Source organism: Podarcis tiliguerta, assembly GCF_965153285.1.
Source record: "Podarcis tiliguerta genome assembly, chromosome: 10".
NCBI classification, from domain to species: domain Eukaryota; kingdom Metazoa; phylum Chordata; class Lepidosauria; order Squamata; family Lacertidae; genus Podarcis; species Podarcis tiliguerta.
Genome location: NC_139543.1, coordinates 71815896 through 71839966, shown reverse-complemented (window position 1 = coordinate 71839966; position 24071 = coordinate 71815896). Strand labels below are relative to the sequence as shown.

Sequence of the window (24071 nt, the reverse complement as noted above, 5' to 3'; positions counted from 1 at the left end):
TCTTAAAAACAGGCTTGCTGGGTCAAAAAAGGACCGCCTTGCCCATAAGCAGCTGGCCAGGTTCCTCCAGAGAGAGAGAGAGAGAGAGAGGCTGAGGAGGGCACAAGGGCAACCAAGTGTCAGCTCCAGTGTTTGCCCTCAGCATCTGAGAGTCAGAGGTAGAATCAGAATCATAGAGTTGGAAGGGACCCCCGAGGGACATTCAGTCCAACCCCCTGCACTGCAGGAATCTCAGCTAAAGTATCCATGACAGATGGCTACCCAATCTCTGCTTAATAATAATAATAATAATAATAATAATAATAATAATTTATTTATATCCCACCTCCTCAGCCAAAGCCAGGCTCAGAGCAGCTAACAAAAATAAAAGTAACACAGCATTCTAAAATCAATTCATTCTAAAATCAATTCAGAATCAAATTTATGGCAACCACTGGGCTAGAGTTCTATGAGGATTACCAAGACTGCGCCTTGGCTAAAGGCCTGGTGGAACAGCTCTGTCTTGCAGGCCCTGCGGAAAGAAGTCAAGTCCCGCAGGGCCCTAGTCTCTTGTGACAGAGCGTTCCACCAGATTGGGGCCACGGCCAAAAGAGCCCTGGCTCTGGTCGAGGCTAGCCTAACCTCCCTGTGGCCCGGGATCTCCAAGGTGGTTTTGTCTGAAGACTGTAAGGTCCTCCGTGGAACATACCAGAAGAGGCGGTCCTGTAGGTACGAGGGTCCTAGGCCACATAAAAAAAACCCTTCCCTTTACTAATATTGGCTGTCTTTTTTTTTTTTTTTTTTTGTGGCGACCACAATTGCATCCAGTCACGTTAGGAAGAAGCAATGTGAAGGGTTGGTAGTTTGGTACTAGGCAAGCCGAGGAACGCTCACAGTAAAAAGCTCCGGTGAAATACGCCGCAGTAAAGACAATAATCCGGCGAGTGGGAGACCCCCAGTGCAGCAGAAACAGGAGCAGAACGAGGAGGGAAATAGGAAACCTCATCCATGAAGGCTGCCCCTTATTGCTCTTTCACAAGCATGGAGGCCTAATAGTTCGTGAATGCTGAAGGCGCCATGCCAGAATTACCGATCGCTCCCATCACAACCTGGGATTTATCTCCGGGCTTCAAGGAAAGAGTTATGAGCGGGTCAGCTGCACGCCAGGGAAATGGTCTGTGCTCTGCTGCAGCTCGGCTGGTGAGAAGCAAGGTGAGAGGAGCCTTGCCGTGTCTTTCGTTCCCACAGCTGAAGAGCTTGCTTGGAAACCAGGGTCTACACCTCAGCCACACATCATCTTGGTTGCCCTCCTTTGCACACCTTCCAGCTTGTCAACATCCTTCTCAAATTGTGGTGCACAGAATTGGTACTATGACTTCCCTTGATCTGGAATTGATGCAGCCTAGAATAGCATCTGCCTTTTTTGCTGCTGCATCACAGTGTTGGCTCATATTAAGTATGTAGTCCACCAAGACCCCTAGATCCTTTTCACATGTACTACTAGCAAGCCAGATGTCCCCCATCCTATATTTGTGCACCTGGTTCTTCCTGCCTAAGCGCAGAACCTGACATTTGTCCCTATTGAAACTCATTTTGTTAGCTTGCACCCAGTTCTCCAATCTGTTACTGGTCATCTTGAACTCTGATTCTGTCTTCTGCAGCATTAGCTACCCTTCCCAGTTTGGTGCCACCTGCAAATTTGTTGAGCATCCCCTCAATTCCTTCATCCAAGAATGAATATAGCAATTTGTGAAAAGGTGGCATCAACGCCTCAGCAGAGGAGGAAATAACAGCACTGAGTACATGGTGTGGCTTAGGGTGGGGGGAAGGTGAACAGGCTTCTCAGGGCCCCCTCCTTCTTCCCTGCACAGATAAACTATATTTTGGGACTCAAAATTCAGACGGACACCTTTTGACACAGCTACAAATCATTTGGTGCTCTAAGGGTTAGTAAGCAATTGGCCAGGCTGACTCTTGTGTTCCTGGCCCCCCCCCAGGGGTGCTGAGATCCTCAGGACACCTCTCAGGCCTTCTCTGGGCTCCAGGTAACTGTGGCAGGCTGGCCCAGATCACATCTCATTTACACAAAACTGCTTGGCGTCAGCAGACAACTCCTTTAAGTGTGCTTGGAGGGGCGGCTGCCAAAGTCGGGATATGAAGTTAATAGTCAAGAATGTGCTGGTAGAGGAAAGGAGGGGCTGGAATGGGGGGGGGGAGAGATGTTGCGGGGGTGTTTGGCTCACAGCTGCCCAGCTGGTGGCCCTTGGCAAAGCAGCCCATTATCCCCCATTAGGAAGGAATTGTAAGGAAAATCAACAGCCTCCAGAAAAGGGCAGGGTGGGGGAATCCAGCTCATTACAAAAAGGAAAGAAGGAGGGGGAGAAATAGAGGAAGGAAGGAAAGAAGGAGTGCATGTAGCAGAGGCTCCTTTTCTTTTCCCCAAACTGCAACGGAAGGGAGGAAATGAGATGTTCTTCTTGAAGGGAACTGACTCCAACTGCCCTTCAGGAATCATCACCAGCTGGCAAGGCAGTCCAGGACAGGGACAGGATCTGTGTGTGCAGAAGGGAAGCCACAGGTGGGCCAAAGACCACCACCACCAGCGCAGCCCCTGCCCACAGGTGTCCAAGGACAAGCCCCCCCCCATCCAGCCCGCCTGCTGTCATGGAGGAAGCTCGAGGTTAAACAGCAAGCAAGTAGGTGCATCTCATCTGTTTGCCACCACGAGCTGTCAGATAATCAATTCCCTGACGCACAATGAAAAAGAAAGAAAAACCCAGAGAGAGGGAGGGAGGGGGAGAGGTCTTTATCTGCCACCCCAGCAGGGAAGTCTCAAAGGAAGAGGAGGGGGAGCCCCTGTCCTGGATGGAGAAACCAAGTCTGGCCTCAGGATTGGCGACAGAGCCCCTCGCAGACCACCACCCCAGACTGACTCCTGCGCCAGCGCACGGAGGATCTGTACAGGTTCCGAGGTGGCATCTTCATGGGCTGAGACTCCAGGATAAGATGCAGGTTCGTATCCTGCCCCCTCCCCCTGCTCCCCCCTCCACTGCACCCTGCAGTGTGAAGCAGACAGCGTGGAACAATCAAATACCCATGAAATAGCAAGAGGCCGCAAGACCAGCCTAAGAGATGCTGGAGAATGAGGTTAAAAGTCTGCTTGCCCCCCCCCCGCAAAGACTTTGCTCAAAACAGGAGCGATTGGGCCTTGCAGCACGGAATCACAGAACCAGAGAGTTGGAAGGGACCCCCAGGCCCCTTCGTCCAGCCCCCAGAGCCTGAGGACATTTCAGAGCGGCTGCAGAGAACAACTTGCCTGCGAACTGGTGCCCTGAGGGTCAAATCCATGCGTGTCCTGTGGCTCTGACACCCTTAACGGTGGTCGAGAACCAGCCTCTGTGCAGATGTTAGTTTCATTTGCATCCTGCTAGCACCCTTCCACCCCCAGGGGCGAGAGAACGGTGCCCTAGCTATCAGCCCATGTGCCAGGGGCAGAAATCCAGCTGGAAGGTGGCGGAGGGGCACAAATGGCCAACACACGCCCACAGCAAGGCCACGTGTCAAAAGTGGAGGCCAGCCCAGGCAGCCTGGAGGGAGTCCCCATCCCTTTCCCCACCAACGGAGCGGCAGTGAGGAAGGTCAAACCCAGAGCGTGTGGCTAAGTGAGGGTGGGGTACCTTGCTTTTGGCTCTGGACCCGCCACGCCTCGGCTCTTGCTCCTGGTCTCCCCGCGGGGTCGGTTTCCTTCCCAGAGAGGCGCCCATCTTCCACCCCACGGCGCTGACTCTGTCCCTCGCTCATCTCCACACTGGCTTGAGGACAGGGCGTAGAGCTCACACCCGGACGGACACACACGCACACAAATGCTCACTGTCAGGCGGACACACACACACACACTCACACATTCCACAACCTTCCCTCCGTCCAAGCAAAACAGCAGCGGCTGTGCTGAGGGGATGCGCCGCGGCCAGCTTTGCAAATGACCCTTTCTGCAAGCCCCTCACTGCTGCATTTGTGCCTTTCCTCCCTTCCTGCCTCCCCCCTCGCCCTGCCACACCTCTCTCTCCTCTCTCAGTCCAGCTGTCCCGAACGGCCCCTCTGGTGCTGCCTGACCCAGAAGGAAGGGGGCAACTGCCAACCACCTGCCATTGGCTCCAAAGGCTGAAACTCAACACCATGAGAGGTTCCAGAGGACAGAGAGCCCAGGAAAGGATGGGCTTCGGCTGGGGGGGGGGTGGAGGCAATGTCCTCCCTCTCATTTAGTCATTTGTTTATTTTTTTAAAAAGAAAGCTGTCCTGCTTTTCCTCCAAAGCAGCCAACGACAAGACATTCAGATCAATAAAACAGTGTCATGAAAGAGGCAGCCACAGCAGGATCGATACCATCCCAGCAGCAGAACGCGCTTCTTTGCCGGTTTGCTTCGTTTGTCCCTGCCTCTCCTCCGAGGAGCTCAAGGTGGCACGCAGAGTCACCTCGTCACAACGACCCTGCGAAGTAGGCTGCGTTAAGAGAGCGGGTAGCCCAAGGGAGCTCTGGGACGCAGGAGTTTGGATTTGATATCCCGGTTTATCACTACCCAAAGGAGTCTCAAATTGGCTAACATTCTTCTTTCCCTTCCTCCCCGACAACAAACACTCTGTGTGGTGAGTGAGGCTGAGAGACTTCAGAGAAGTGTGACTGGCCCAAGGTCACCCAGCAGCTGCATGTGGAGGAGCGGGGAATCAAATCCGGTTCACCAGATTATGAGTCCACCGCTCTTAACCACTACACCACACTGGCAGGATTCGAACCTGGGGCTCTGTGGTGCCAGACCTGAGCTGCTGCACTGCTGCATGTCAGACATCAACCTCCCCTAAAGAGCTTCCATGCTTTAGCCAACTGGTGAAATACACAGTTACACACCACCAGAAATTTGTGTCATTCCTATTGTATTTTTATGTTGTGGTGTGCCCTGAGATCTGCACATGAAATTCTGGAAAAATATACGGTCGTTCCTTGGTTCTCGAACAGAATGTGCTCCAGGACCGTTTGACTCCCAGAACCGTTTGAAAACCAAGGCGCAGCTTCCGATTGGCTGCAGGAGCGTCCTGCAGCCAATCAGAAGCCGCACCGGACATTCAGCTTCTGAAAATCGTCCGAAAACCAGAACACTCACTTCCAGGTTTCCATCGTTCGGGAGCCGATTTGTTTGGGAGTCAAGGTGTTTGAGATCCAAGGTATGACTGTAATGAAATGGTATATAATGAGATCTTATTTAATCCCAGAACCAGAAGATTAACTAAGCAAGCCATATAATAGGGCTCTAAAGTGAGTAAATACAGACTAGCAGGGCTTCCCTAACTGGTTTCCAGCTGCTTTTGGATAATAATAATAATAGTAAGGGAAAGTAAAGGTACCCCTGCCCGTACGGGCCAGTCGTGTCCGACTCTAGGGTTGTGCGCCCATCTCACTTAAGAGGCCGGGGGCCAGCGCTGTCCGCAGACACTTCCGGGTCACGTGGCCAGCGTGACAAGCTGCATCTGGCGAGCCAGCGCAGCACACGGAACACCGTTTACCTTCCCACTGGTAAGCGGTCCCTATTTATCTACTTGCACCCGGGGGTGCTTTCGAACTGCTAGGTTGGCAGGCACTGGGACCAAACGACGGGAGCGCACCCCGCCGCGGGGATTCGAACCGCCGACCATGCAATCGGCAAGTCCTAGGCGCTGAGGTTTTACCCACAGCACCACCCACGTCCCTCTTATAATAATAATAGTAGTAGTAATAATAATAATAATAATAATAATAATAATAATAATAATAATAATAATATTTATACCCCGCCCATCTGGGCAGCTTCCAACAGAATATTAAAATACAATAATTTATTAAACATTAAAAGCTTCCCTAAACAGGGCTGCCTTCAGATGTCTTCTAAAAGACTACAGTTCCCATCATTCCTAGCTAGCAGGACCAATAAATACAAATTTAATAAATAATGAGAATAAATAATAAATCAGTTGTAGCTTTTTGATTCAGCATTCGTGAGTGGGGAAAGCAGCAGGGGAAATTTAAAAAGAGCTCAGACATGGACCGGGAAAGTGTGGGCCTGGGTCTAGAAACTGTGGGGCAAAACGTAAGTCTGGATGAGCCCTAAGATGGACCTATGTCCTCAGTCACAGGCAAGTCTCTGGGAGAAAGCATTGCCTGGATTCTTGCTGTGAGGTTTTCCTTACGGAAGGGAACAGAAGCTCCTGGAAAGATCAGGCCTTTGCTAGACATCATTGCCCATCCTCAAGCAGAACCACGGTGAGAAACTGTTTCAAAACCCAATTGAAAACCCCTCCTGAAAACAGCCGGAGGGTCTACTCCAATCAGTATATCCATGGACGAGTCACAATCCAGACTCTGGCTCACATCGCTGCCACATGGCTCTCCCCATTCCGTGAGACATTCTTCGGAGATTTCTGCACCTTTAGCCATCACAAGTGTAGCCTGCCTAAAAAGGGAGCTGGGTTTTCTAGTGCAGAATTGTAGCAGTGGAAATCAAAGAGCGCTCCTAAAAGCACCTCCAGGGATCACAAGTCTTCAAAAAAAACCCCCACAATTCTGTGATGATTTTACTAACAACATTTCCTTAATTATAGAGGGTATCAAGCTATCTCCTCTGACTCATGATGAGAAGTTCAAAATGGCTCAGACTGGCCTAGAGGTAATTAACTCTGCGGAAGATTTGTATCCGCACCAAGATAACGCTCATTGAACGGAACGGAGCCTCAAAGTATTCTGAACTGCACAGAAGCCGTCCACAGACCAAGTCAATATTTGCGGCTGCTTACCAAGTGCCACTTTGCAATCATTTTCTGAAGGCTGCTTTCGTTGCCAAAAGGGCACGAATGAAAACTGCTATCTTAACCCAATCAGAGGGAATTGCAGGAGGTGGAGGGGGGAGCACATTGCCAACCGCACGGAGCAAAGACAGCTTCTTGCAAAATAAAATAAAGGCTGCTCTGAGATATTGCTCATGCACACACAAAAAGACAGACGAGGAAGGGTGGCAAGAGGCTCCGCTGGCTGACTCTTCAAATTGCCGATGGCTGGTATTCATACATCTCCAGGGCTTCTCCTGCCTTTCCCCCCAAGGAGCTCAGAGCACCAGACGTGAGCTGCTTCAGAGGCAGGAGAGAAACAGGCCAGCCTTCCCTTGGGATGAACATCACCCTGGTGCTTCCTCAAGGTGAGGGCTCACCATTGCTAGAGGCAGAAGGCCAGGCCAAATGGGCTCCTTTGGCCCGATTCTGCAAGGCTCTTTCTAATAAAACAAGATCGGGATTTAGTCCAGCAGGTCCTCAACCCCTGGAACGGGCAAGGGACCAACCCAAGCGGTTTGTGGCCTCAGCCACAAGGACAACAAGCTGCCTGCCAGGCTCTGCAGCAGCAGACCCAACCTATGGGTCCCCACATCTTGTTGGACTACAACTCCCATCATCCCTGAGCTCTGGCCTTGCTAGCTAGGGATGATGGGAGTTGTAGTCCAACAACATCTGGGGACCCACAGGTTGAGAACCGCTGGACTAGATGATCCCTGGGTGTGCCTTCCAACTGCACTAGTCTATGATCTTGCCTGCTTGATGCCTCTGGGTGGGTTGGAGGGATCCATCTGGACAAACAGGGCGGGGGGGGGGCAACGGGGAGAGATCATCATTTTTCTCCCTGCTTTGCATCTGCAGCGTTTTCCACTCCGCCCAACAGCTGCTGTTTCCTAGAGGTGCTCTCCCCCTGCTTCTCCCTGCACAAGAGCACCAAAAACCAGGCCGGCACCCCTGGAGCCACAGGCCAAATTGAGCGGCCCTGCTGTGAGCAAAAGGGGGGAGAGATGCAGGCAGGAGGGGAGAAGGGGGAACGGGCATCATTTTATGTCTCACACAACAAGAGCTGCTTCAGCAGCTGAGGCATATTTTGCGGGGCCAAGTGTTGGAGCCCCCTCTTAGGCGGTGGGGTAGGCAAGCGATGGCTCAAAGGCCAAGGAGGCATCCGATTGGCACTCTCCAACCGAAAGGCTGCAGCTCAGTGGCAGATTGCCTACAGGTAAAGGTAAAGGGACCCCTGACCATTAGGTCCAGTCGCGGACGACTCTGGGGTTGTGGCGCTCATCTCACTTTATTGGCCGAGGGAGCTGGCGCACAGCTTCCGGGTCATATGACCAGCATGACTAAGCCGCTTCTGGCAAACCAGAGCAGCGCACGGAAATGCCGTTTACCTTCCCGCTGGAGTGGTACCTCTTTATCTACTTGCACTTTGATGTGCTTTCAAACTGCTAGGTTGGCAGGAGCAGGGACTGAGCAACGGGAGCTCACCCCGTCGCGGGGATTCGAACCGCCAACCTTCTGATTGTCAAGCCTTAGGCTCTGTGGTTTAACCCACAACGCCACCCACATCCCTGCTTTGCATGAAAACAAATCCCCATTTAATTCCTGGGATCTCCAGGTCAGGCAAGGAATGTCTCCCACCTGCCCTGGTCTGAAATCCTGGAGAGCGGCTGCCAGCCAGTGTAGTTAAAAGAACGTAAGAAGAGCCTGCTGCTGGATCAGGCCAGTGGCCCAGCTGGCCCAGCATCCTCTTCTCACAGAGGCCAACCAGATCCCCATTTTGGGAAGCCTGAAAGCAGGATCCGAGCACATTAGCCCTCTCCCTTCCCATGGTTTCCAGCAACTGGTACTCAAAAGGATAAAACCATGCTGGGTAGTAGCTATGAATGTGTCTTGAAATAAAAAACTTAATGTCTTAGATATATACTAAATGTTCATAAATCTACCAAGCAAACACGTATGTAAATATATATATAAACCACATGTCTGGAGCAGCACAGGAAGACCGTCCTGAAACCATTTTGACTCCCCAACTGACCAAACGTTTTCTCTGCAAGGAGGGAGCGGGTGAGGGAACCTTCTCATTGTCTCAGGAATTGAGAAATCACCATCTCAAAGGAATGGCCACACTACCAGGGGCTGGGTCACGTGCAAGGGCCTCCCCTGCTCGCCTTGAGGATGGCGGTCTCTTCTTACCTTTGTGTGCAACTTGGCAAACTGCTTGTCGTCCAGCAGGCTCTGGATGTAAACTCGCCTCTTGTACCGGAACTGGAGAACAAGAGCAGAGGGGAGAAAGGAGCGTCACCCACAAATCGCCAAAACAGGCCCTGTGCCAAGGGCAGCCCACAGGCTTCAGAGGCATTTAAGGATGTCAAGAAAGTCCAGTTGCAGGATCAGGACCAAGGGGGGGGGCTTTAGTCTAGCATCTTGTTCTCCCAGTGTCCAACCAGGTGTCTGAATGGAAAGTCCACAAGCAGGATCTCTCCCCACCTGCGATTCCCAGGAGATGGTATTCAGCGGCTCACCATCTTGGTTCAGTTCCTTCCCTTTGGAAGCATTACAAGTTCTTTTATATCTTGGGGGATATAACAGCAGCTCCAAAGCTCAGAGCTTATCCACCCTTGCCTTTCCTCCGCTGTTTTCATGCATCGTCCACACTTTAAACTCTCTCTGAGCACCCTTTTTTTAGATCCAGAGATTTAAAGCTGCTCTTTAAAGCTGAATCAGAGCAAACATCAATCCGCAGAAAACCCAAATGGCTGTTTGCTCCAATTCAGCTTTAAAGAACAGGTTTTGGCAGGGAAAAGGGCACTTGGACACAGAGCTTTAAAATTGGACCTGGGAACTACCCCCATTAATTTTTTAAAAAAGTAATACATGGGTAGGACCGAATCACTCCATGCCTGCTCAATCTTGGCTGTAAAAAGGCTCAGAGAAGAAGTCAGTACTCTCCTAAGAATGTTCTTGGGCTCTGATGAATTGCCAGGGTAGAGGAATTCTAGTGTCACCCACCAGAGCAAACACGGTCCATACTGAGAGTTGGGAATTAAAAAAATGAGAGAGAGAGAGAGAGAGAGAGTGGGGAGAACGGGCAAGTCCATTCACCTGGGCGGGCACAGAGGAAGGGGAAATTGGTTAGGTCTATTGGGCCAGCAACCTGGGGATTTACAGGTCAAAACCATGTTTGCAGGGAACTGGTTCAAATCCCACACGGGGCTCATTCACACTTCCGTTTGGTCCGTGATTTCTAAGCGTGGGTCTGAGAGGTTTTTCTTTTTTCCACCACTTTTCCTGGGAAAACCTGCAGTTGACCGCTGAGGGATACCCCACACGTCTGCTTGTTTTGGGCCTAGAAAGCATGGCTCTGAGCGGGTCAGCTGCAAGCAGCCTCCCCCTTACCTCACTCCTTTCCCAGGGAAAAGCTGCTCTTTGGCGTGGAATGGGAACAAACAGCAACCTGCAGAAAACATGATTGCCACTTGCTCTGATGGAGCGCAAAACGGCGGTTTTCCCTGGGGGAAAGCAGCGGGACCAGAGGAAGTGTTTAATCCACAGAAAAACCAACTGACCTTCGTTGCGATTCAGCAGTAAACAATGGGTGTTCCCCAGAAAAGGGGTGGGGCAAATGGAAAGTATCTCAGACCTGCGCTTAGAAATCAATTCAGCATAGAATACTGTGCAGGATTTAACTTCCTGTGAACTGAGCTTTTTGAGAAAGGAAGGAAGGAAGGAAGGAAGGAAGGAAGGAAGGAAGGAAGGAAGGAAGGAAGGGAGGGAAGACCAAACTTCCAGTTGTCATGGGAGATAGATAAAAATTATTCCCCGTCCAGGAAGAGTCCTGTGAAAGTGTTTGGGCCCTGAGCAGGTCCTGTGTGGTTGGCATCAGTCCCATTTTCCAAGCACAAAAACCCATCCAGTTCTTCTCCTCCCTCCCTCCCTTTCCTAAATTTAGCTCGCTGGTGATTCATTGTTTTTGAAGCAGCGTACCTGAAGAGCTATGTGAAGAAGAGGTGGCAAAGGTTGGCATTTTAGAACTAACTGACAAATCAGAGAAGGAGCAGAGCGCTGGGCCCGCTTGGCATTCACCAAGGAGCTCTTGAGGGACTCCAGTGTGAAATCGTTGATCTCTTTTGCTAAAAGACATGCCTAACATTAGCCCCCGCCCCTCCCCCCATACCTGAGGCTTGCAGAGAAGTTTCTGCAGCATCTGCTTTCGGAAAGGGATTTGGGGAGCAGGGAAGATATGGGGAAACAAAAGTGGGTCCCTGCGTTAAATTGGTGGGAAACGGCTGCAATCCCCCTGTTATGTACTGAGTTGAATAGGATCCAAAATGCAGCAGTCTGATTGGTCCTAGAACAATAGGATTCAGAATGCAGCAGTCTGATTGGTCCACAGGAGCCCCCCAATCCAGCTCCAGGTGGAAGTGAATCCGCAACCTGATTGGCCTACAGGAGAATCCCGGAATTAGCCAATCACATGGGGCCCATTGTGTAAATAATGTACAGTGGTACCTCGGGTTACATACGCTTCAGGTTACAGACTCCGCTAACCCAGAAATATTACCTCGGGTTAAGAGCTTTGCTTCAGGATGAGAACAGAAATCGTGCAGCAGCGGCATGGTGGCAGCAGAAGGTCCCATTAGCTAATGTGGTGCTTCAGGTTAAGAACAGTTTCAGGTTAAGAACGGACCTCCAGAACAAATAAAGTATGTAACCAAAGGTACCACTGTATATAAAGCAGACATTCTGGGGGAACTTCCATTCTTCCTCACCACTATGAGCTGAATAAAGAGCATGAAATCCATTCTCGACTCCAAGTATATTTCACGCCCAAATCTGATTGGGGTGGCAACATTTGTTGGGTGCCAAGGCACCAGATGCGTCCCACCACATCCACATTTAGACCATGTGATGCAGCCACCTTTGGAGGCAAAAGATCACAGGCCAGGGAGGCCCCGGCCAGGATGGGCAAAGGTGACCCACAGGGCCTCTGCTGCAAGAATTAAACGCTAAGCCAGTATATCTAAATGGGATTTTAATAGATCTTTGAGGTCCAAGTAAGTGGTTGCTGAGAGCACCCAGCCTGACCTCCAGTGCAGCAAGGGGGTCAACCATCGATTACCTAGAATCACAGAATCTTAGAGTTAGCCCAACCCCCTGCAATGCAGGAATCTCAGCTAGATTTCTTTCTATTTATTGCAATGCATGGGCTAGGAAAGTGCCCCAGTGGCCAGAATCTTCCACTAAGAATCATAGAATCATAGAATCATAGAGTTGGAAGAGACCACAAGGGCCATCGAGTCCAACCCCCTGCCAAGCAGGAAACACCATCAGAGCACTCCTGACATATGGTTGTCAAGCCTCTGCTTAAAGACCTCCAAAGAAGGAGACTCCACCACACTCCTTGGCAGCAAATTCCACTGTCGAACAGCTCTTACTGTCAGGAAGTTCTTCCTCATGTTTAGGTGGAATCTTCTTTCTTGTAGTTTGGATCCATTGCTCCGTGTCCGCTTCTCTGGAGCAGCAGAAAACAACCTTTCTCCCTCCTCTATGTGACATCCTTTTATATATTTGAACATGGCTATCATATCACCCCTTAACCTCCTCTTCTCCAGGCTAAACATGCCCAGCTCCCTTAGCCGTTCCTCATAAGGCATCGTTTCCAGGCCTTTGACCATTTTGGTTGCCCTCCTCTGGACACGTTCTAGTTTGTCAGTGTCCTTCTTGAAGAAGTCGCGCCACAACCCCAAACCTTCCCTTGACTCGTGGACTCAGCCATTGCCAGGCACCATTAGATCCAATCACAGACGACTCTGGGTTTGCGCTACTCATCTCGCTTTACTGGCCGAGGGAGCCAGCATACAGCTTCCAGGTCATGTGGCCAACATGACTAAGCCACTTCTGGTGAACCAGAGCAGTGTATGGAAATGCCATTTACCTTCCCGCCGGAGCGGTACCTATTTATCTACTTGCACTTTGATGTGCTTTTGAACTGCTAGGTTGGCAGGAGCTGGGACCAAGTAATGGGAGCTCACCGCATTGCGGGGATTTGAACCGCTGACCTTCTGATCAGCAAGCCCTAGGCTCCGTGGTTTAACCCACAGCGCCACCCGCGTCCCATAGGGAAGAAACAATCCTTAAAAAACAATGCATGCCAAGTGCATGCTCAGCCATTTAGCGACGTCCCTTCCCCGTCTTGAACCTTTCACTTGCATTTTGGACTTTATGCCCACGCACTTGTCCTCTTAGGCCCTGATCCTGAAGAAACCTCCCACCTACTCACAAGTAAGACCACCAGGAGCCAGATATTATAGCAAAGGCAGTGGCAGAGCTTCATGCTCCTGCACCAGGGTGCAGAGAGCAGGCCTGAGCGTGGCTGGCGCATGTGCCAGGGGTGTGGCGCACTGCCTGTGGGGGCGTGGTGTCCATTGCAGGGGGGGCAGCTGCAATGGCACCCAATCAGGATCATGCTGCTGGGGCTAATAATAATAATAATAATAATAATAATAATTTATTCATGTCCCGCCCTCCCCAGCTGAAGCCAGGCTCAGAGCAGCCAACAACAATAAAAGTAATACAGCATTCTAAAATCAATTCATTCTAAAATCAATTCAGACTCAAATTAATGGCAACCATCGGGTTAGAGTTCTATGAAGATTACAGAAGGAGAGAGGAGGTCAGGCTGCAGCCTGACCAAAGGCCTGGGGGAACAGCTCTGTCTTGCAGGCTCTGCAGGAAGATGTCAAATCCTGCAGGGCCCTAGTCTCTTGTGACAGAGCATTCCACCAGATCGGGGCCACAGCCGAAAAAGCCCTGGCTCTTGTTGAGGCCAGCCTAACCTCCCTGTGGCCCGGGACCTCCAAGATGTTTTTGTTTGAAGACTGTAAGGTCCTCCGTGGAACATACCAAGAGAGGTGGTCCCGTAGGCACGAGGGTCCTAGGCCACATAGGGCGTTAAAGGTTAAAACCAGCGCCTTAAACCTGACCCTGTACTCCACCGGGAGCCAGTGCAGCTGGTATAGTAGCGGGTGAATGTGATCCCACGGCAAGGACCCCGTAAGGAGTCCCACTACGGCATTCTGCACCCGCTGGAGTTTCTGGCTCAGCTTCTAGGGCAGCCCCACGTAAACCGAGTTACAATAATCAAGCCTGGAGGTGACCGTTGTGTGGATCACAGTGGCTGAGTCCACGAGTCAAGGGATTCCTGCATGCAGGGGGTTGGATTAGATGACCTTTGAGTCCCTTCCAACTCTAAGATTCTAGGAAATCGATGGTTAAAACCTTGAACCTGAACCTGTACTCCACCGGGAGCCAGTGCAGTACGCTCCCCCCTGCCCCCCCTTCCTCCGCCAGTGAGCAAAGACTGGCAATCTCCATGCCATTCAGAAGCTTGGTCTCTGGAGAAGGAATGCCCCCCGTTGTTTCCATTCCACCCCAGCTCAACATGGCCCCCATGCCCCAAGGCAGGCCCAAGTGGGGCTGGGGGTTGTAGCTACGGAAAACGAGGCAGGCCTCCGGGTCGGTACCTCCAGGTAAGGGACCGGGGTGTCCGGGTTCAGAGGGTACTCTCTCAACAGCCGCTCTTCGTCCAGGAACTTCCCGGCCCTGCCGTTGAAGGCTGGCTGGAACAGGCCATAGTTCAGCACGTCCTTCAGGCTGTGGTTCAAGGTGCAGAGGATGCGCTGCTTGGAGACCCAGACGGGAACATCTGGGTTCAGCCGCATACACTTCTGTCGAGGGGGAGAGAGAGAGAGAGAGACATTGGCAATTGGTACAAAATGTGGGCAGGGGGAGGGAGAGGCATTGGGTTTTGTTTGCATTTTAATTTTTATTTAAAGTTTTTATTTATACAACAAGAAAAACAAACAAACAGAAAACACAAATACCAAATTATACACAAACTACAAAAATAACCATAGACACATAATATTCTTAGCAAACAATAAAACATCTATTGGTCTTAACACTAAAGACCCAACCTCCCGTCTATTCCATACTTCAAATTCATAATTACACTTATTCTCATTAAATCTAATTTCTTATATCTACCTTACAACTATTACTGAAGTTCTTCGAATGCTGCAACAGAATTTAAACTACTGTATTTATTTTTAAGATATTCTTTAAAAACCTCCCATTTAGAAACAAATTCCTGTTTTGATTTATTCTTTATTTTTTTCTGATAAACCATCTAATTCAGCATATTCTGTCAGCTTTTGGATCCAATCTTGAATAGAGTTTGTTTGCATTTTAATGAGAAGCCACCGTGTTCACTCTTCTTGAACCAATATGCAAAGTGAAGCACAGCTATCCTTCAAAAGCCACACTTGCCTGCATTTTGCAATGCAGTTCTCCGGCAAAAGTGCGCAGAAATAAATTGCATTGGAGGTGGCGGGGGGGGGGGAGGGGAGTGTGCATTAAAATGCATATGCAAGTTAAAAAACAAAAAAAAAAATATCCCAACTAAAAATGCATTCTGTTAGGGGAACCCGCTTTGCAAAAATGTGCACATTATTTATTTTTATTTATTTGCCTCGTTAAATTTATATGTCACTTTTTTGTAAAGGGAAAAAACCTCAAGGTGGTTTACGAAAAGAATAAAACAATGTCAAGGGTGCTTCTCAGCCAAAGGAATGCAAACAGCAGATTGTTAACTCTTTAAGGACAAAGCTGACACTTAATAGTTTCCATGGCTCCAGATACCACACACATCATTTTAGTGCAGGGGTCAGCAAACTTTTTCAGCAGGGGGCTGGTCCACTGTCCCTCAGACCTTGTGGGGGGGCCGGACTATATTTTTTTTGCAGGGAAATGAACGAATACCTATACCCCACAAATAACCCAGAGATGCATTTTAAATAAAAGCACACATTCTACTCATGTAAAACACCAGGCAGGCCCCACAAATAACCCAGAGATGCATGTTAAATAAAAGCACACATTCTACTCATGTAAAACACCAGGCAGGCGCCACAAATAGCCCAGAGATGCATTTTAAATAAAAGCACACATTCTACTCATGTAAAAACACCAGGCAGGCCCCACAAATAACCCAGAGATGCATGTTAAATAAAAGGACACATTTTACTCATGTAAAAACACACTGATTCCTGGACTGTCTGTGGGCCGGATTTAGAAGGCGAATGGGCTGGATCCGGCCCCTGGGCCTTACTTTGCCTACCCATGTTTTAGTGTCTAGGGAGCTATTCCCAGGTCTGTACTCTATGGAGCAGTTGCAGCAGAAGGAGGTCCACTCCCCCTCCGCCAGCTTAGGAACCTTCTACCAATGGGCTGCACGCCCGCAGCCAGAGACTATGCCTGCCTGGAAACTGCCTCTGCTCCTCCCTTTTCAATCCCCTCCTGGTTCTGGGAGACTGTGGTGCAGGAGAGCATGGGGAAGACTCCAGCCCTTCATTTGCCTGACCTGCCTCTTCCTCCTCTTCTTCCGACCCATCCTGCACTCCACCCTCCAGTTGTGAAGCTTCCCTTGCCTCCAGCTCTTGCCTCCTGGCCGGTACAGTCCCCCACAAATCACTGCCCCTCTCTCCCAAGTCAGACACCAGCCCCGCTTCCCCCAGTGCACAGTTGTCAGCATCTCCCCTGTCTCTGACGAACTATAAAATTATCTATAAAAACAGTTTTAAACAGCTACATTGTTAGCCTATTTACTTATTTCATAAAATCCATACACCTCGTTACAAAAAACTTTCAAGTGCTTGACGAAAAAGATAAGACAAATAACATTGCTGTTTAAACAGAATGAACAACAATTACTTAAAGCGTCCAAAAAAAATAAATAAACTCAACAATAAACGAAAAACAAATTAAAACATGAACCAGCATTCTAAATATCTGGGTAGACTAAACAAAATAGGATCAAGCAAAATTGCAAACAAGCATGTGCATATTAAGAGAAATTCTAATTTAAATGCTGATGAATTTTCATGAGGGATTATTAAATATATTCATTTATCTTATAGAAAGGATGTTGAAATGTGGAAAAATGAACTTAAGGCTGAAAAAACGAGCTATTGGGAGAGAACGGATTGAACTGCCCTTCCCTTTGCACACAAAACGGCAGGCGATGCTTTTCAGGGTAGGCAGAAAGAGGGTCCCCAGAGTCTGAAATGCACAGAGATTACCTGTGCAGGTGGGCCTGGTTCCCAACATGTTGTGAGGAAATATTAAGAGATAAATGGTATCAGTTGTCTCTATACTAACACACAGAGCATGGGGAAAAAACACAATGAATTTGAGCTCATACAGGATGGCAAATATGACCTAGGAGGCATTACTAAAACTTGGTGGGATGAGACACATGACTGGAATGTAGGAATTGAGAAATATAACCTACACAGAGGAAATAGAACAAACAAGAAGGGAGGAGGAGTAGCATTATATGATCTGGAGCATGGAAGGCAGATTGAGACTATAGGGGTAAAAATTGTAGGATGGAGGAGCAACAGTGACCTTATTGTGGGTGTCTGCTATAGACCGCCAGGCCAGACTGAAAATTTGGATGATGTCTTCCTAGAGCAGATCACCAAACATTCAAAAAGGAGAGAAATAGTAATCATGGGGGACTTCAACTTCCTCCATATCTGTTGGGACTCAAGATTGCAAGAATGTAAGAAGGTCCGACAAATTCCTCCGTTGCCTCGCTGGCAATTTCATTTCCCAGAAGATAGAAGAAACAACAAGGGGATCATCTATCTTGGACCTGGTCCTCACCAATAGGGAGGAACTGATAGATGAAGTGGAAGTGCTCAGAAACCTGGGAGGAAGTGATCATATTCTCCTGGGTTTCAGGATACAGAGCAAAGGGAAAGCTGTGTAGTTGGAAATGCAGTCTAGACTTTAAGAAGGCCAATTTCAAAAAGCTGACGGAGCTGTTGGGTGAGATCCCATGGTCAGAAATACTCAGAGTCAAGTTGGATGGGAGTTTCTAAAATGAGAAATATTGAAATTCTAAATGCAGACAATTCCAACAAGAAAGAAAAGTGAGGGGCATCTAAAGAAACTGGTGTGGCTAAATCTGAAGCTTAAAGATGAGCTGAGATTTTAGAAGGGCGTGTATAAGAAATGGAAGAAAGGGGAAATAACAAAGGAGGAGTACACACGAGTAGCCAATAGTTTCAGGGAGAAGGTCAGGAGGGCTAAAACTGAGAATCAGCTCAGACATGCAAGTAAGGTTAGAAAAGAAGTTTATTTGGCTATCTTCGAAGCAAGAAGAACAAGAACAAGCAAGTCGTAGGTCCTCTGCATGGAGAAGATGGAGAAATGCTATTGGGTGACAGAGAAGAGGTGGAACTGCTCTGTCTTCAGCCAGAAGGAAAGCAATGTCCAACCTGGTGATAATAATGATGAGTAAATGAGGTAAGGAGGGAGCTGCAGCCTAAGATAGGCAAAGAGGTAGTAAGGGAACACCAGGCTACTTTAGATGAATTCAAATCTCCAGGGCCTGATGAGCTGCCCACAAGGGGACTAAAGGAGCTTGCGGATGTAATCTCAGCCCCTGTGTCTATAATCTTTGAGGATTCTTGGAGAACAGGTGAGGTCCCAGCAGGCCAAATGTTGCTCATGCTTTTTAATGAAAACTGCTTGAGGGACACATTTTCTGCTTCAGCGGACGCTGCCCAAGGGTGATGCCAACAAAGGAGGGATACCCTGCAGCCTCTTCTGAAGTGCGTGAAGGATTAAGGAAGGGATCTCAGTACGTTGTCGTTCTTCGTCTGCTATTGTATGTTAAAATTTGAGACTTCAGTCTAGAGCATAAGGAGGAGTTCTGCTGGATCAGGCCAATAGGCCACCTAGTCCAGGATCCTCTTCTCACACTAGCAACCAAGATGGCCATGATGGGAAGCCAGAAACCAGGAGTCAAGCACAAGGGTCCTCTCCCTTCCTGTGGTTTCAGAAGCACTGCTGGCAGAGCATTGGAATTACATCATGGCTGATAGCCACCCATGGCCCTCTCCTCCATGGATTTGTCCAATCCTCTATTAAAGTCAAGCACGTTGGTGGCTATGACTGCCTCCTACAGAAGGGAGATCCATAGTTGGGCTGTGCACGGCTTGAAGAAGGACCTTCTTTTAAGCTGTCCTGAGTTTTTCAAACAAGGTAGAAGTCTCCTTCTTTGGTGGAGAAGGCGGACTCCAAGGTGGAGTCTCCTTCTTTGGAGGTCTTTAAGCAGAGGCTTGACAACCATATGTCAGGAGTGCTCTGATGGTGTTTCCTGCTTGGCAGGGGGTTGGACTCGATGGCCCTTGTGGTCTCTTCCAACTCTATGATTCTATGATTCTATGATTCTCAACACAAGCCAGAGGCAGCTTCTCTTTTTCTTTTTAATATAATTTTTATTGAGTTTTGCTTCACATACATCCACAGAAAGATTCCATCCAAAATTCAAACTAAAACTAAGGATAAACAAATGCATAAAGATACATAATAACTAGTTATCTTCCCCTCCATCAACAACCTGTGGTTATTATTCTGATACATGGAAGTGAGAGCTGGACCATAAAGAAGGCTGATCGCCAAAGAACTGATGCTTTTGAATTCTGGTGCTGGAGGAGGCTCTTGAGAGTCCCATGGACTGCAAGAAGATCAAACCTCTCCATTCTTAAGGAAATCAGCCCTGATGGCTCACTGGAAGGACAGATCCTGAAGCTGAGGCTCCAAGACTTTGGCCACCTCCTGAGAAGAGAAGACTCCCTGGAAAAGACCCTGATGTTGGGAACGAAGGAGGGCGCAAGGAGAAGGGGACGGCAGAGGACGAGATGGTTGGACAGTGTTCTCGAAGCTACAAACAAGAGTCTGACCAAACTGCGGGAGGCAGTGGAAGACAGGAGTGCCTGGCGTGCTCTGGTCCATGGGTCATGAAGAGGCAGACACGACTAAACAACAACAACATTATTCTGAATGATCAAACCTAAGCACTCTAGTCTTTTGTATTGACTTCCATCTACCACCTCAATTTGAGTCATTTTTTTTCCTTAACTGCCTTCTTGAAATGTTTTTCATTTCTTGCTATTAACTTATTTAATTATGATAACTGTTTTGTCTTTTGCAGCTGCTCTTTCGCCATGTCTCAAACCAGCCCAAGACCCTGGTTTCAGGAAATGAACACCTTACTCTGCCTTACTCTGGAAACATGAGCAGCTGCCTTCAACCCCCAACGGTTTGAAGCCGTTTCATTGCAGGAGGTGGTTCTGCACAGCAGTCATTGCTTAGCATGTTTTGCAAGTGCTGCCAGCTCCCTCTCCCCACAACAAGCCACAAGCCGTGCCTCTCCCTACCTGACCCAAAAATGGGATGGAAATGCAGCCCATGATCCCATCCCTGGTGTTCAGGAGTGGGAGCAGCTAGAGAAAATGCTTTTCTGGTACTTGATTGCTACATCACAAAGCGAAAGATCTATTTCTACTGAAAGCCCAGGACAGGATGTGGGGGACGCTCTGAATTTAGAATCAAAATGAATAATACAAAGGGATGTGTGCTGATCGGACTAACTGCTTCCATAATGCATCTAGTGGAACAGTTACTCTTCATGAAGCTTCCCCAGAAATCCAGGAGATTGGGAAATCTGGCAATGGTCCTCAGCACCTTTAATAAATAATAATAATAATTTGGCAGGCCTGTGTCCCCCAGCCCCACCCCCAGATCAGCTTTGACAAAAGACCGCTTGCATTCTGAAGTTTTGCCCACTAACACATCCTTGCAGAAGGCTACTGCAGACCTTTTTGAAAAGGTCTCTCTTGCCCAAGCCCAGCAAAAACCACCCAATTTTGCACCTGGAAATTCAGACCATCTCTGAGGGTTGCGAACAAGGCAAGAGGAGGTGGCAAGGCTGGTGCTGATCTGTGACACTCATGGTGTACCTGCTCTCTCCCAACCACCCCTGCCAGACTCTTTCCCGCAAGCCCCTGTCGAGGAATGGTCAACGTTATGAAAAAAAATCATGCTCCACTCCTGTGGCCACAATTACGTCACAGGCAAGTGTTTTTTTAACAAGGAGGTAGCGGTGCACCCCACAAAAAACCACTCGGTGACTCCGTCATATGTTGATACTCAGGATGTGAGGGACAATAATCTACAAGCCTTCAAGGGGTCCTTCCCCTCTGAGATGCATCCCCTACAAATCCTCTACACAAAGCCACCTCACAGGAAGACACGACGGAAGCAGCTGACACACCAAAGGTCTCCAGCTGCCTTGACAAACCTGTGGGATGTAATCCACTAGGAGCAGTCAAGTACAACATTCCTTGTTTTCCTAGAGTGGACATGCAAGGGAACGTTTGGTCCAGGCAGTCAAAACTTCCTGTTCCTCCTGGGCTGGAGCATCCTTCCTTGCATGTGACTAGTGGGTGGGCGTGACCTTACCTGTCCAGGTAAAAGGCTGCCTTTCTCTCTCTCTTTCCCATCTTCCTTTCATCCTGCAAACTTCCTGGACTAAACTGCTGGCTGCCAGCCAAGCAGTCGCCCAGGTCATCTCCCTTATGGGGTAACCCTGTTTGTACATGTTTGTAACTTTAAGCCTAAGGCCTGCCTTCAGGGATCACACTGTGCTCTGCCCGATCATGAGTAAACTTTCTTTTTACTGCTTATGAATAAGACTGTGGTGTCTTTATTCTTTTAGGAGGGATTCAAGGGGTCTTACCAGGAAAATATTAGAACACATTTCAATCTGGACAAGCCAGATGGAATTGTGTATTGTCTTAAGAAACTCACACTGTCAGAGCTGGCTCCTGGTCCCAGCTCACAAAGGACCAACGCTAGCCGGTAGTAAAGTATCAAAGTCTTTATTGAAGAATAGTTTCCATTTCCAAGCCTCAGCGCCCCAGCTCTACGTCTAGAGTCTAGACCGGCGAAGCTCCGTCTGAATCTCCGCCTCCTGTACACCAGTTTAAGACTCTAATCTTACTCCACCTCTCCCTTCTCTCCTTTCTCCTCTGGGTCCTGCTGCCCCCCGGGGTCTCCTCCCTCCTGGACTCCTCTGACGCAGACGTTGACCCTCCTGACTCCTCCCGCTCTCTTCGGCGGGCTTTAGGACTTGGCTCCCTACCCGGGCTGCCAACTGTGCCGCCTTCCTGTACATTTGAACTTGGCGCGCGCGTTTAACCTTCCTCTTAACCGTTTCCTCGCTCCCTGACGGAGGCGTGGTCAATCCTGCCTCATGTTCTCCCGCTGGTAGCGCGCCGCCTGATCCCGATGCCTGGGACTCCTCCCCCCTACTTCCCTCTGGTGTGGACGCTGGTCCAGATTTCCAGCTGCTGCTCTCTGAGTCCCCTCTGGCCCCTTCTCCCTGAAGTGCCCCCCTGGGTACTCCCCTTGCCCTGACCATGGGAGCCCCTTTTTGTGAATCCTCTGATTCACTGGACAGATTCAGAGACCTCGGATCGCTGTCATCGCTGACATTTCCTTCGGACTCCTCCCCTTCGCTCTCCATTTCCTCCCTCTCCTGTGCCTCTGCTCCTGAACCCCTGACACACACGAATTTGCAACTAGTTTTCTGCTGTGTAAAGGGGAATGGACTCTGCTAAGTAAAGGAACTTGCTGGTTCAAGTTAGGAAGGATATTAATAAACAATATATCCTCTCCTGCCACCCTGAACATTCCCACAAAACCTGGCCTTCAGCAAGAACAAAAAGTGAGGCAGGAACTGCACCCTGTACCCAGGAGTTCCTTTTGCAAACCTCCTCTGGAGGTGTGGCTCTGTGGGGCCTCCTAGCCCCAAGCAAGCCCCTGATAAAGAATTTCTTTTCTTTAAAAGAATAATGTTATTTTATTAATAAGCAAAATAAACCAAAGACAAAGAGCATTGTACACAGGTTGTACCTTAAAGTTGTACACTGACAATAAAGGTATTATTATTATTATTATAAAGAAGTCCTGTTGCAGCAGGTTGAACATGGCATAAGGTTGGACATGATCCCACAACTTGTTGTTCCAAAATATTACAAGAAATACCTTTCCCCACAAAGCTGTGAGGCTGGTTTGTGCTCTTTTGTGGCAAGTTAGCCTAAGCATAAATTGGCCCCCTCCTGCCATCTGCAAGAAGCTCATCTTAAAAGAAAACCCAAGATGTTGGCAGCCAGCAGCCTCTTTACTCGAACTGCACAAATTGGGGCGCAGGCTGTCACAGCCGCTGACGGGCACAGAGGGGCCAAGCACCCCTCAAAGTGCCAGCAGAGGAAGGCTTGACAGATTCAGGGCATGGAAGAGGCAGGGCAGCCCTCCGTTCCCAGGGAGTTCTCTGCTGAACAAGGACAGAGAGGGCAGGGAGGCTGAGGCCGGGATGGTGCTCCCGTCTTCTGCCACAAGGAGTTGGGGAAAGGAAGAAAGCAAACTGAGCATTATGCACAAATGTGTGAGATGGACGGCACCACCGTTCTTGCTTTTCACAGAGTAGAATGGCAGCTTTGTAGGGAAGGTGACTTGGGGTGGAGGAGAGATGGAAGGAGGCTCCCGAATCCTGCCCCCATCTACCATGTCTCTGTTCTCCTTTCCCATGACCCCCTGCTTCAAAATGTGGCAATTCTGTGGTGGTGGTCACAGTGGTCAGTGTAAGCAGATGGAAACGAGCAGGATCTTGATTCACTTGTAGTGTAAAAATACTATGGATAATGTGGTTTGATATAACCATTGGAGTACTGATGAATATGCAGGTGCAGGTTCTTAAAATGGAGGGAATGGGGCGGGGGGAGTCTCAAGATTCAAAGAATCTCTATATCTATCTATCTATCTATCTATCTATCTATCTATCTATCTATATCTATCTATCATCTATCTATCTATCATCTATCTATCTATCTATTTACCATCTATCTATCTCTTTCCTAGTGTGTGTTTATTTGTACTTTCTAATTGTAAAATCAATAAAAATGTGTTGTTTTTTAAAAATGTGGCAATTCTGATCTCTCCCCCCCCCCCGCCCCCATAGGGGAACCTTAATGTGGGAGGCACAATTTGGAACAGAGAAATAGTTGCCCTTCCCTACTGTAGTCCATTTCTCTGCTACCTTTCCCCCCTCCCCGATCAAAGCGGGCAAGTGGTGTCAGGAGTCCAGGTTCCCAGCTTGATAATACAGTAAACGTATTCATTAAAAAGGATGATTTATTGTCAAAACAAACAGATAGCTCCAGATGGCTCTAACACAACCTCCGACATCATCAGTCAAGATGACCCTTCTGAAGACCACTTCCGGTTTCTGCTGAAAATGGAGAATTTTTGCTTCTTACGTTGCT

The 24071-nt window shown here is 48.9% G+C and overlaps 1 protein-coding gene across 9 annotated transcripts in view; it reads right to left on the bottom strand.

Annotated features, from left to right (window-relative positions):
* SHANK3 (SH3 and multiple ankyrin repeat domains 3) overlaps positions 1-24071 on the bottom strand; it is a 434403-nt gene that overhangs the window by 280354 nt on the left and 129978 nt on the right. For 8 of the 9 annotated variants that reach the window (XR_014502588.1, XR_014502589.1, XM_083401725.1 and 5 more), the window contains 2 exons: positions 14355-14558; positions 9025-9096 (listed from right to left, as the gene is read on the bottom strand). Coding sequence is in view for 7 of the 9 variants with exons in the window: in XM_083401725.1 (XP_083257851.1) it covers positions 9025-9096; positions 14355-14558 (276 nt within the window). In the remaining 2 variants the exon portion in view is untranslated. Of the gene's footprint in view, positions 1-3656; positions 3882-9024; positions 9097-14354; positions 14559-24071 lie in introns of those variants that run through there. The other variant, XM_083401729.1, reaches the window with a different exon arrangement.